The sequence below is a fragment of the Falco cherrug genome, chromosome 3, assembly GCF_023634085.1.
Source record: "Falco cherrug isolate bFalChe1 chromosome 3, bFalChe1.pri, whole genome shotgun sequence".
Taxonomy (NCBI): Eukaryota; Metazoa; Chordata; class Aves; order Falconiformes; family Falconidae; genus Falco; species Falco cherrug.
The window spans coordinates 110,341,074-110,354,617 of NC_073699.1; the positions used below are offsets into that span (position 1 = coordinate 110,341,074).

Below are 13,544 nucleotides of genomic sequence, written 5' to 3' on the forward strand. Positions count from 1 at the left end.
CAGCAGGGACACGAGGACCGGTGCCACCACCCCTGTACTGCAGCATCATACCGGTACCGGTCCTGGGTGACCCCGAGTGTCCCCTGGCAGCGGGGCCATGGGGACCGGTGCCACCATCCCTTGTGTGCAGCATCCCACCGGTACCGGCCCCGGCCCCGGGTGACCCCGGGTGACCCCGGGTGACCCCTGGAGGCGGGGACATGGGGGCCGGTCCCCCCACCCCCGTACCGCAGCATCCCACCGGGACCGGCCCCGGGTGACCCCGGGCAGCCCCGGGACCGGTGCTGCCCCGCCCACGCCGCAGGGTCCCGCCGGTCCCGGCCACCCCCCTCCTCCCGAGGCGCATCCGCAGCGCGGGGCGGGCTCCCCCTCCCCGTTGCTACGACGACCCCCCTCCCCTCCCGTTGCTATGGCGACCCCCCTCCCCACCACCCCCCCCTCCCCACGTTGCCATGGGGAGCGCGAGCGGCGGCCGCCGTCGCGGCGGGCGCGGGGCTAGGTGGGCGTGTCCGGCGGGGCGGGCGGGGCGCTGATTGGACAGCCGCGCCACGTGACGCGCGGAGGAATGCAAATGAGTTATGGCATCGGGCCGCCGCGCCGCCGCCTGAGGGAGGAGGGAGCGGCCGCGGGCCCGGCCCCGCCGGCACCGGCACCGGCAGCGGCAGCGGCCCCGGGACCCCCCCCGCCCGCCCCCGGAGGCGCCAGGGCCATGGCCGTGGCCGGCGGGAGCCGCTCCGCCCCGGCCGCAGGTACCGCGCTGCCCGCCGCTACCGGGCCCCGGCGGCTTTGTCTGGGCCGGGCCGGGGCCGGGGGGGGGGGGGGGGGCGGGGGGGGGTGAGGGGGGGCCGCGCCGCGCATGCGCCCCGCCGCCAGCCGTGCCTCAGTTTCCCCACCCGCCTGCCCGCCGCCACCGGGCCGGCCCAGACCCCGCCGGTGGCCGTGTGCCCCCTGCCTGCCGCCCCTCCGCTGTACCCCACCCCCACCCGTGTGTGCCACCTCCCCCCCCGCCACCCTGCGCCCCTTCCTCCAATTCCACACCCCCTGTTACCCCTCCCCACTCGCCGCTATCCTGCTTCACCCCTGCGACCATCCCCCCTTCTACCCCCCCAGCCACGATCTCCCACCCCCCACCCCACCTTGTGCCCCCACTTTCTCATTTTGCCCCCCTTATTATCATCTCCCACCCCCCTTCCCATCCTATTTGGCCACTTACTGTCATACCTGCCCCCCCCCCCCGTGCTATCCCACCTCCCCACCAGCGTTTTCCACCATCCAACAACCACATCCCACCCCTCACCATCATCTCCCACCCCTGCCTTATTTTGCACCCCCTTTTTATCCCCCCCCCAGTACCATACCCTGCTGCTACTAGTCTCTCTGCCCCCCCTCTGATTTTATTTGCCCCACATCCTAGCCCACCCCCCATCACATCCCACCCCCCCTGTGATTCTCCCCACCTAGTTTGGGCTCAGCTCAGGGGACTCCAGCTCTGCAGCTGCTCCCCGGGAGCAGTGGGACCCGCACGTGCCCCCCCAGCCATGGTGGGTCCTGCCATTGCCTGGCGGTGCCGGGATTCTTCCCCCTTTTTTTATTAATTTGGGTGGGGTTAGTGGTTTTGGGGAGGTTGCAGGGGTTGGGGGTGGGTTTCCTCTGGCTCAAAAGTGAGGTGCCCCCCTGTGTCACCCTGGCATCCACGGGGGTTTGGTGTGGGTGAGGGCAGGGGGCTCAGCCCCACATCAGGTGAGTGGTGGGTGCTACCGGGGGCTGCCCGGGCCATGCTCCACTTGAGGGGATTGGCTCAGGATGGACCCAGAGTGGTCCCTGTGGTGGCCCCATGTCACCCTGATGCCACCAGGGTCTTCAGGCGGTTGGGGGTGTCCAGCAGGGGAAGGTACTTCCCAAAATTTCTCTGGCTTGTGATGGACACATGCCATTGGGCAGACCCAGCACTGGGAATTGTCATTCTGGGCCACGTGCAGGGATGTCACATGAAGCAGTGGTGGGGGCACATGCACGTCCCACCTCACACTTCGGGGCAGCAACACCCTCAGGGGACACAGCCCCATGGGCCACTGGGGCCAGGGACGTCACCTCTGTCATGTTCCTTGGGTGCCATGCCGGGGCTGGAGGTGGCTGGTATGGTTTGGTGGGGCCATGCTGTGGTGTGGCCACCAAGGCCACCTGCCGTGGCCACCAAGGCCACCCACCGTGGCTGCTGTCCATGGTCTGCAGCACCCCACACTGCTGTCCCTGGTCCTGCCACGGTGGCACGCGTGGTGGTGGCACCCATCATGGTGGCACCCATTGCCTGGCAGTGCAGGGGCTCAGCTGGGGCAGACGTCATGGGCAGGTGACCAGAGGTCCTTTGGTATGCACAGAGCCACCAGAGCGCGGTGGCCGTGGGTGGCTGCTGGTGACCACGGAGCCTCATGGCCACCACGGTGGTGGTGCTGCCCGCAAACCCCCTGCAGCCTCTGCAGCACCCATCCGTCTGTCATGTCCTCCTGTCCTTCCGTCCATCCCTCTCCTACCATCGAGTCGTTCCTCATCTTCCTCCCATCTGTCCTTCCTTCCAGCATCCCTTCATCCCTCTCCTTTGTCCACCCTTCCTTCCATGCCTGCATCCCTTGCCTGCGTTCATCCAGCCTTCCTTTCGTCCATCCATCCTCCCTTCTGTCTGTCTGTCTTTCCCTCTATCCCTTCGTCCTTCCCTTTCCTCCCTTCCATCTTCCCTCCTGTCCTTGGTCCCTTTCCTTCTTCCCTCCATCCTTCTGTCTGTCCATCCTTCCCCCGCCACTTCCATCCCTTTCCTCTCTCTGTCCATCCTTCCCTCCATCCTTGCCTGTCCGTCCTTCCGTCCCTTTCCATCCGTCCTTCTCTCAGTCTCTTTCCTCTTCCTGTCTTTCTGGCCCTCCTTCCGTCCTTCCCTTCGTCCCATTCCTACTTCCGTCTGTCCTTTCCTACTTCCATCCCTCCCTCCCTTGGTCTCTCTACTTCCTTCTGTCCCGTCCTCCTCCCGTCCATCCCCCTGTCCTTTGTCCCTTCCCTCGTTTCTGTCCATCTGTCCCTTCATCCCTCTCCTCCTGTCTGTCCCTCTGGCTGTCCCTGTGTCCCTGCCTCCCAGTGCCCCTCTCCCCATCCCTCTGTCCGTCCCTCCCTCCCACCATCCCTTCCCTGCCCCTGTCCACCCTGCCCGCCCTTCCTTCTCCCCCTCTGCTAGGACTCCTCCCGCCTCCCCCTCAGCACTCAGGGCAGGATGTGGCCCCAGCCCCCCTCACCACCCCTTTGGTGGGGGAGGATGGACCAGGGGGCCTCCTGCCTTCCTCCTCCATCCCGCCATCCTCCTCCTCCCGCTCCAGCGAGGCGGGGGAGTCGCAGCCGTGGCCCCCCCGCAGCCGGGGTCTGGCAGGCAGGAAGCAGCAGGCAGGGGGCCGCAACTCCCCTGGGGCCTTTGAAGTGCGGCAGGACCAGGACGGCACAACCCCGGGGGTTTTAGCCGCGCTGGAGGTACCAGGCTGGGCGCCCATGCGGGTGCCAGCCCCCTCTGCCCCTGGCTGACACCCATGGGTGCATCCCGAGGTGGGCGATGCTTCACCCTGGGAGCCCTCAAAGAGAGGGGTTTGGGGGGGTCTTATCCCCATCCCAAACACCCGAGGGGGACGCAGCAGCCCCACACGCCCATCGGCACGGGAATGCCAGCACGCTGGCCGCGACCCTGTGCCGAGGCTCAGAGCAGACGCCGGGTGCCAACTTAGGGTGCCGCAGGATGCTCCCTCACTCTTTGTCACCCTGCCCCAGCTCTAGCCTGACCCCGCCACCTCGCAGCCCCCCGGCAAACCGCCATGGAGAACGAGCAGCTCCCAGCACCTCCGCCTGCCAGCAGCACCGGCGGCACCGCCACGACGCCCAGCAGCACCGGCACCGCCCGCCCACCCGCTCCCCAAATCTCCGTCTACAGCGGCATCCCCGACCGCCAGACTGTCCAGGTACGGTGTTTTGGGGGGCTGGAGACTGGGGAGGAAGGGCAGCGTTTTGGGGTTGGGGGCAGCCCAGGAACATGTTTGTAACCCCCAAAAAGGTGATCCAGCAAGCGCTGCACCGGCAGCCCAACACGGCGGCGCAGTACCTGCAGCAGATGTACGCGGCACAGCAGCAGCACCTCATGCTGCAGACGGCAGCGCTCCAGCAGCAGCATCTCACCAGTGCCCAGCTCCAGAGCCTGGCCGCCGTCCAGCAGGTACGGCACACCACCCCCGGGGCACCCATGGGTGCTGCGGCGTGGCACACCACCCCAGGGCACCCATGGGTGCTGCGGCATGGCACACCACCCCATGGGTGCCACAGTACGGCGCACCACCCCAGGGGCACCCATGGGTGCTGTGGTGTGGCACGCCACCCCAGGGGCACCCACGGGTGCTGTGGCACAGCACACCCAACCCAGGGGCACCCGTGGGTGCTGCAGTGTGGCACACCGGTGACATTTGGCTCTTCTCCCCAGGCCAGCCTGGCGGCAAACCGGCAGAGCGGCTCTTCGGGCGCTAATGGTGCCCAGCCAGCACCGGCGCAGCAACCCACGGTGAGTCCCCTGTTCCCTCCGGCACCCATCCCGCTGTCACCCACTCACTGATCCAGCACGGCACCCCAGCCTTCTCCCACCACCCTGTTTGCAGATCAACCTGGCGACGTCGCCGGCAGCCGCACAGCTCCTGAACCGGGCGCAGAGCGTGGCCCCCGGTGCCTCGGGCATCGCACAGCAGGCCGTGCTGCTGGGCAATGCCGCCTCGCCCGCCCTCACCGCCAGCCAGGCCCAGATGTACCTGCGGGCACAGATGGTGAGGGCCCCCGGGGTGCCATGGGGGGGATGGGGGGCTTTGTCCTGCTGTGGGGTGGCCAGGACTCGTAGGGTGTCCATGGTCCCATTGCAGGGTGGCCAGGATGCTATAGGGTCCCTGGTCTTGGGTACCCATCGTTCCACTGTGGGGTGCCCAGGAGCCATGGGGTGCCCATCATGCCGCTGTGGGGTGCCTGGGACCTATAGGGTGCCTGTCATCCTGCTGTGGGGTACCTGGGACCTATAGGGTCCTTGTGGTCCTGCTGCAGGGTGGCTGCGACCCTATAGGGTTCCTGACTCTGTAGGGTGCCCGTTACTGTGGTGTGGGGTGTCCAGACCTATAGGGTGCCCGTCATCCCCCTGTGGGGTGTCCAGACCTATAGGGTGCCCGTCACCCCACAGTCGGGTACCCAGACCCCATAGGGTGCCCGTCACCCCACTGGGGGTTGCCAAGACCCCATAGGGGCCCCCCGCTGTGCTCAGGCTGCATGGACCCCATAGGGCACCCATCGGAGCAGTGTGGGGTGCCCTGAGGCCACAGGCTCACTCAGCTGTTGGGGGGTGCCCAAATCCCACAGGGTGCCCCCCACCCTCCTGTGGGGTCTGAGGACCCACAGGGGAGCCCCCCTTGCCACACTGCGGGGTGTCCACACCCCATAGGGGTGCCTGGACCCTGTAGGATCCCCCCTGCCCCACTTGGCACCCACAGACCCGCTTGGGGGGGTGTCAGGACCCTATGGGGGTGGGGGTGTGTCTCCCCCTGGGGACACCTAGATCCTATAGGGTGCCTGTCCCTTGCACGCACGCCTCCCGGCACCAGCAGTCCCTGGGGACACACGTGTCACCCCACCCGCAGCCCCACACCCCATGGGTGCCAACCTACAGGGACACAGAGCGGGGGGACACGTAGGGTGCCACCCCCCTGTATCAGGGGGGCCACACACCCACTGTCCGTGCCCCCCAGCTCATCTTCACGCCCACGGGCCCCGTAAGCGCCGTCCGGCCTGAGAGCCCTGCGCCAGCACCGCCACCGGCACCGCCACCCCGCCCCGCCGCCTGCTGCCCCACAGGTGAGCGCCCCCGCGCCCCCCCACCCCGCCAGCCCCCCAAAATCCGCCCCCTCCGGGACCCCCCTGACCCGCTGCCATTCCAGGTGCACAGCCTGGCCCTGCGCCCCACCGGCCCCCACCTCCCCGCCCTGGCCATGAAGCCCCCCGGGGGTGCCCCACCCCGGGCTGGCCCCCCTCGGGGTCCCCCGCCCGACCCCCCAGCTGAGCACCTCAAAAAAGCCGAGGGGCCTGACGCCCGCACCCACCCTCTGGCACGCGCCGCTGCCCCCACCACTGCCCACCCACTTGTCACCCCAGGTAAGTGCTGCGCCTTGGCGGGGGGCGGGGTGGGGGGCACCCGTGGGTGCTGGGGGAGTTACAGAGTAGAGTGTTCACTCTGAAACCTAATAATGGTTTTCTTGCCCCTACATGGGACTGGCAGCCCCGTCTACCCACCTCAGGGGCACGTCGCCCCCACCTCGGGGGCTCGGAAGGGGCGGGGTGAGCACAGTGGGTGCAGCTGAGCAGCCTGCGGCGTGTTCACTCTGAAACCTCATGATGGCCATTGCTGGTGGTTGCTGTACGTTGGCACCCTGCCTGTATTTGGGATCTTGTGGGTCCACACGTTCCCCCAGGGGCCCTGCCTGGGAGGGTCACAGCACCCATAGGGGCCTGGGGCCCTGTGGGGTGAGCCCCTGCAGGGGGTGCGGGGGGCTGAAGCAGCGAGGGTGTGGGCTAGGGGGCCCCATGGGGTGATGGAGCCTGGGGGTGCTGTGGTGGCTTCCAGAATGGTGACCCCCACCTGAGCCCAGCCGCCTCCTGCAGCAGCTGCGGGAGCTGGCAGAGCTGGTTGTCAGTAGGCACCAGAGTGAACAGACGCTAGCGTGAAGAGCAGCCTTGCAGCCTGGGGGAGGATCGTGGGGGTGGGGTCTGTTGGGGCTGAGGTACCAGTGACGAGGGGGGGTCCCTGTCCCCCGTCGCTGTCCCCGCAGCCTACACCCCGCTGCAGCCCCCCCAGTTCCTGCAGCAGCCGACGAAGCCAATGCAGCCGCAGCAGCAGTTCGTCATCCAGCAGCAGCAGCAGCAACAGCAGCAGCTGGCACCCCGCGGGCAGCCCCCCCCGGGACCCCCTACTGCCCCCCAACTCCAACCCCTGCCCCCCGCCAGCCCTGGCCCGGCGCCCCCCCCCAAAGCGGGGGTCCCCCAAGGAGCTGGGGGCGAAGGTGGCCCCCCCAACGGTCACCCTGGTTGTCACGCTGCCCCCCGCAAGTTCCAGCATGCCTCCGCCGTCATCCTGCAGCTGCAGCCCACCGGTGCCACGGTGAGGGACGTCGCCCCCAGCGCCCCTGAGCCCCCCAGCACGGGTTGGGAGGGGGGGGGCCGTGCATGGGGGGGCTTGGGGCCCCAACCTGTGTGTGCACACGTGTGTGTTTGCATGCACACGGGCGGCTGAGGTGGGGTGTGCAGGTGTCCAACCCTGGCACGTGTGCTTGAGCCGCGTGCCTGCATGCGTGTCTGGCCCGTGCACACGCATGTGTGCGAGTTGGCCAGATTCATGCACGTGTGCATGTGTGTCTGATCCATGCACGTGTGCTCAATCTGTGTATCTGCCTGTGTGTGCATGCGTGTGCCCTATCTGTGCACATGCGTGTGCAGATGCGTGCCAGATCCACACATATGCATGTGCATGGTCTGTGCACTTATGCAGGCATGTTTGCATGATGTATGCATGCATGTGTGCACCTGGGGGGTGCATGTCCCTGATCAGTGCACACGTGCTTGATCCATGTGTGTCAGATCATGCACACATGTGTGCACAGGTTTGCTGGGTACGTGCACATGCGTGTGTGCATGTGTGTCTCTGTTCCATGCACACGTGTGCGCACTCACACCAGAACTGCGCCCACACGTGTGCATTGGATTCAGCCACGTGTGTTTGCAACCATGCACGTGTGTGTGCCCTGACCCTCGCACATGCGTGTGCCCCTGCCCCACAGCCCCCACTCGGGGTCCCCGAGGGCACCCGCAGGGACCCGCCGCCCACCCCGAGGAGTGCCGAGAGCCCACCCGCCGCCCCGCTGCAGCCCCCTGCCCTCTCGCCGCCCGCTGCCCCCCCAGGCCCTGACACCCCTGAGGGCGAGCGGCCCCCCACTCACGGTAAGCCCCACGCCCCTCCCCGACTCCTGGCACCCACCCGCGGGGTGAAGTTGCCCCCTCCACCCCGAGCACCCACTCGTGGGGGGAGCTGCCCTCCCCTCTGGTGACGGGCGGCGGGGGAGCGCTGAGCCACGGGTGGGTGCGGGGCGGCGGTTCCCTAAGCCCACGCGTGCCCGTGGCGCCGCCCCACAGGTGACACTGGGGGGGTCCGCGCTGCCTGCCGGGCCCCGCACACGGGTGTCCGCGGGGCGGGGGGGGGGGGGGGGCCGCCCACCCACGCGTGGGCACGGCGGGGGCCGCGGCTTGTGCGAGGCCCCACCTCTTTCCCCGAGGTCCCGCCCCCTGGCGGCGTGGGCGCGCGCGCGCGGCGGCAGCCAATAGCGGCGCGGCAAGGGGGCGTGCCCAGCGCCAGGCCCCGCCCTCCCCGCGCAGCCGCCGCCGCCGCCCCGGCCCGGCCCCGCCGCCGCCGCCGCCGCCTTTGTCCCCGCTCCGCCGCTGCCGCCGCCGCCCGCGCCGCCTTTGTCCGCGCCATGGGGCCGCCGAGCCGCTGAGCGCCGCCGGTGAGTGCGGCCCAGCCCCGCCGCGGCCGCCCCGGCTCAGCTCGGCCTGGCCCGGCCCGGCTCGGCCCGGCGGGGCGGCGGGCGCTGACCTCACTTCCGCATCCGCCCCCCCGCACCCCCCCGGTCCCGGCTCCGCAGCCGCGGCCCGGGCGCAGGTAGGGGCGGGCAGGAGCGGGCTCCGCCGCCGGACAAAGGTGGCGGGGCCTACCGGGGCCTAGCGAGGCCTGCCGGCGCCTCCCCGGCGCTTAGCGGACCGTGCGGGGGCAGTTGAGGCCTTACTGGACCTTACTGGGGGAGGTGGGGCCTTTACTGGGGTCTAGCAGGACTTACAGTGGTAGATAGGGCCTTACTGGGGCGTACTGGGCCTTACTGGGGCGTGTATGGGGTCTTTCCGGGGTAGATGGGGGTCTGCTGGGGTGTACTGGGGCCGTACTGAGAGGTGCTGAGGCTTTACTGGGGGTTCACTGGGCGCCCCTGGGGGCTCCTCGGGGGCTGCCGGGGTATTTGGGGGCTGTCCGGGGTCCCCCTGGATCTTTTGGGGGGGCCTGGGGGTTCCCCAGCCCCCTGCTTTCCATGATACCAGAGGGCTCATGGGGGCTTACTGGGAGCCACTGGACCGCACTGGGAGCGGCAGCAGCTGCTCCCCCTCCCGCCCCCCCCCCCCCTTCCCCAAAGCAGCCCAGCTGTATGGTAATAGAGGCCCCAGCGTCACCGCCGGCGTCACCGCGTCCCCCGTAACCAGCCGTGTCCCCCCCGCGCAGAGCCGCCCGCCGACCGCCTTCATGCTCAGCCCCAGGCCCTGGCCAGCGTTCCCGGCATGACCTCGGGCACCGGCAGCTCTGCCTCCACCGTCGCCGGCGCTGCCCCCCACAATGGTGAGAACAAACCGCCCCAGGCCATCGTGAAACCCCAGATCCTCACCCACGTTATCGAGGGCTTCGTCATCCAGGAAGGGGCTGAACCGTTCCCGGTAACGTATCCCCCCATCCGCATCCTTTGGGCTTCACGGAGCTGGATATCGGGGTGGGGGGGGGGAGGGGGGATTGGGGGGTGGGGGGGGCACCCACTAGTGTTTTCCCGTCCCAGGTGGGGCGCTCCTCATTGCTGGTGGGGAACCTGAAGAAGAAGTATGCGCAGGAGCTGCTGGCTGAGAAACTCCCGCAGCAGGACAACACCACCACCACCGACTCCGAAATGGAGGAACCTTATTTACAAGGTAGCGCTCGGCCCCCCCAAAACGCTTGCCTCGCCTAGGGGGGTGCAGTAAAACTGCCCCCTCCCCCAGCCCTGCTAAGCCAGGTGATGTTTTGGGGGTCCCCCGTGGCTGAGCTGGTTTGTGTTTCTCTCTCTGGGCGTCCCTCCGCGTCCCCCAGAATCCAAAGAGGAGGGGAACCCCCCCAAACTGAAGTGTGAGCTCTGCGGCCGCGTCGACTTTGCTTACAAATTCAAGCGCTCCAAGCGCTTCTGCTCCATGGCTTGTGCCAAGAGGTAACCCCCAAAAAAACACAGCACCGCAGCCCCCCTGCCAGGATCCGGCCCCTCTCTCACCCCCCTCCCTCCCGCAGGTACAACGTGGGGTGCACGAAGCGGGTGGGTTTGTTCCACCCTGATCGCAGCAAGCTGCAAAAACCCGGCGGTCCCCCCCACGGCCGCCGTCGCACCTGCAAGGGGACATTGCCCACCCTCAGCAAAGACACCAAGAAGCAGGTGAGGGCTGGGACCGGGCAGGATTTGTCCCTGCATTCCGGGTGACACGCACACGCGGGTGGGCTCTGAGGCCGGTGCTGCTCCGTCCTGCAGCCGCCGGTTTCTCTCCCGCCGGGTTCGGTGCCTCTTTCCGTGACGGCGTCGTTGCAGCTCAACCACAGCCAAGAGGATTCGAGTCGTTGTTCGGATAACTCGAGCTACGAGGAACCGCTCTCCCCCATCTCGGCCAGTTCCTCTACGTCCCGCCGGCGGCAGGGCGAGCGAGACCTGGAGCTGCGCGAGATGGAGCTGCCCGACGTCCACGTCCGCGACCTGGCCAGCATCGGCCATCGCTTCCTCCCCAGCGAGCCCAGCAAGTGGAACGTGGAAGACGTCTACGAGTTCATCCGCTCCCTGCCGGGTGAGGAATCCTTAGGGATACCCTGCGAGGAGTTGGAGGGGGGGATTTTTCTGAGCGTAGCCCCCTCCCCGCAGGTTGCCAGGAGATCGCGGAGGAGTTCCGGGCGCAGGAGATTGACGGGCAGGCGCTGCTGCTGCTGAAGGAGGATCATCTCATGAGCACCATGAACATCAAACTGGGGCCGGCCCTCAAGATCTACGCCCGCATCAGCATGCTCAAGGACTCCTAGAGCCGGTTGGGTGGGTGGGGGGGCACCCATGGGACCCCCCCTAAACCCCTGCCCAGCCGTGGGGAGGGGGCTTGGGCAGGGCCGGCAGGGGGGGAGCCACTTGTGAGCACAACCCAGCCCTGGGGCAGCCCCTCCCCGTCCCCGGGGTGTGTATATAGCCCGTAGCTATAGTGTCCCCCCATATGGGGGGGTCACCCCCCCTTCTCCGGCAGGGAGGGGGGGTCCCCACGTCTCCCCCGTGTCCCCCCCACACCCCCTCCCCAAAACGGCAGGGCGAAGCAGGACGATTGCCTTAACGTGTGCCCCCTCCCCAGCTGAGATTTGGGTTACCGGCCCCAGGGGGAGTGACGGCCCGGGGGGTGGGGGGGGCACATCTCGGGGTGCCTGGGCACAGAGACAAAGCGTCACCCCCACCCCACCCCACGCTGGGCTCTTTTGGGGGCACCTTAGTAGAGGATGGTGGCGGTGGGGGGCCCCCCCAGGCAGGTAAGGACCCCCCCCGTACTCCCCCCCCGGCCACCATGGTCTTTTTAAGAAAAGAAATGGAAAAAAAAAAAAAAAGGAAAAAAAACACACGGACCCCACACACCCCTTTTTTTTCCTGGGTTTTTGGTTTTTTTGGGGGGTTGGGGTTTTTTTTTGGTTTTTAATAAACACTGGAAAAGATTAAAACCTTGGGGCCCCCCCACTCTTCCTCTCCTTCCCCGCCCCCCCCCCCCCCCCCCCCCCCCCGCCAAGTTCCTTCCCAGGTAAACTGAGGCAGCACCTTGGGGGTGTCCCCATGCACCACCAAGGGTGGTGGGATCCTCTGTGGGTGACGGGGACAGGGCTGGTGTCACTCCCCCGGTGCCCTCCTGGCCTGGATGACCCTATGGGTGCCTGTGCTGACCCCCAAGTGGGGGGGGGGGGGGGGCTGAGGTGTTGTGTCCCCCTGTGCCAGCTCCCTCGCAGGGAGCTGGTGGTGGAGGTGGGACCCTCCACGCCTGCAGGGTGACCCTGAAATCCCAGCGCTGGGGGCTGTGGGGCCCCGAAGTTCATGAGATGGGGAGGGGGACAGGAAGGGACACCCACCATGGTGGCATCGTGGTGGTGGGTCTGTGGGGAGGTGGTCCTGGAGCTGGTGCCTGGGGGGGTGACACATCCCTGGAGCTGGTGGGGAGGTGGCCCCAGGGGTGGTGGCCATGGGGAGGTGGCCCTGCCACCAGTACCCACCGCAGTGGCATATCCTGGAATCTGGTGTCCATGGTGAGACGTCCCCAGAGCTGGTGGCTGTGTTGAGGTGTCCCTGCTGCTGGTGGCCATGGTGGTGACATGTCCCTGAAGCTGGTGCCCATGGTAAGGTGTCCCAAGAGCTGATGGCTGTGGTGGTGATGTGTCCTTGAAGCTGGTGGCCATGGTGGTGAGGTGTCCCTGGAGGTGGTGCCCATGGTGACGCAGCCATGGTGAGATGGCCCCAGATCTGGTAGCCACAGTGAGGTGTCCCTGGAGGTGGTACATGGTGACAGGGCCATGGTGAAGTGTCCCTGGAGGTGATACCCATGGGGACATGGCCATGGTGAAGTGTCCCCAGAGCTAGTGGCCACAGTGAGGAGGCGCCCATGGGGACATGGCCCCAGTGAGGTGGCCCTGGAGGTGGTACCCATGGGGACATGGCCCCGAAGCCGGTGGCAGCACTCCTGCCCGTGGTGACAGTGTCCCCAGCCGTGGTGGCCACGCTGAAGTGTCCCCAGGGCCATCCCTAGCTCAGGCCACCCACCCCCTGGGGCCCTGACCCGCCGCCTTCGCCCCAGACACTGGTGACCAGTGTCACTGGGGCCACCCCACCATGGGGGGTGGCCCCCAGCTCCTTCCTCCCCCCCCCCCCCCCCGCAGGGACCCCCCCCGCACAGCCCCCAGCCCCACACCCCCATTTCCACCAGAAATCATTTTTCTACCTTCTGCCACACAAAAACGAGAGATATTTTCTTAATTAATTTTTTTTTTGTTCTGTTTTTATTCTTCCTTTTTTTTTTTTTTTTTTTTTTTTTTTTTTTGAAAGGGGCACCAGTTTGGGGGGGGGGTCACTCCTTTTCCACACCTCAAACGCTCCCGGTGAGGCCGCGGCTCCCCCCCCCCACCCGGCTTCTCCGTGAACCACAATGCAAGACAGCGGGGGCGCGGAAAGGGCTTTTTTTTTTTTTTTTCTTTTTTTCTTTCTTCATTTTCTCCTCTTTTCTTTTTTTTTCTCCTTTTTTTTTTTCTTTTTTTTCTCCTTTTTTAATAAGGTAAGAACTAGCTCTAGGGACGCGTGGCCTGGATTTCCATCGAGGAAAATAAAAAAAAGCCCCAAAACTGGGGAGGGGGGGGGGTGTGGGAAGGGGAGGGGGGGTGTTAAGTGTATAAGAGGCGTATTTACACGGTATTAACATGCTGACAAAAAAGATTACAATATTGAGTATCGTACAACATCGAGAGGGGAAATGAGGAACGGGGGGGGGAAATAAAAAATAATGGGGTGGGGAGGGATTAAAAATTAATAAACAGAAGGTAAATAAAACACCCTGGCGAAAAAAAAAAATAAACCCAAAATAAACAATGAGTTAAGGCTTAAAAAGTGTATAAAAAAATAACA

General features: G+C 66.5%; 1 protein-coding gene across 1 annotated transcript; it reads left to right on the forward strand.

Moving 5' to 3' along the window:
• Positions 1–578: 578 nt before the first annotated feature.
• PHC2 (polyhomeotic homolog 2) lies at positions 579–13,504 on the forward strand. Its single transcript, XM_055705442.1, is given in 16 exon segments — positions 579–749; positions 3,799–3,986; positions 4,079–4,237; positions 4,499–4,576; positions 4,671–4,832; positions 5,796–5,873; positions 5,875–5,901; positions 5,985–6,198; positions 6,873–7,201; positions 7,878–8,037; positions 9,359–9,567; positions 9,684–9,813; positions 9,971–10,085; positions 10,163–10,304; positions 10,398–10,704; positions 10,779–13,504. Coding segments are annotated over 15 exon segments (2,409 nt in total). The 5' UTR covers positions 579–749; positions 3,799–3,842; the 3' UTR covers positions 10,934–13,504.
• The last annotated feature ends 40 nt before the right edge of the window (positions 13,505–13,544 follow it).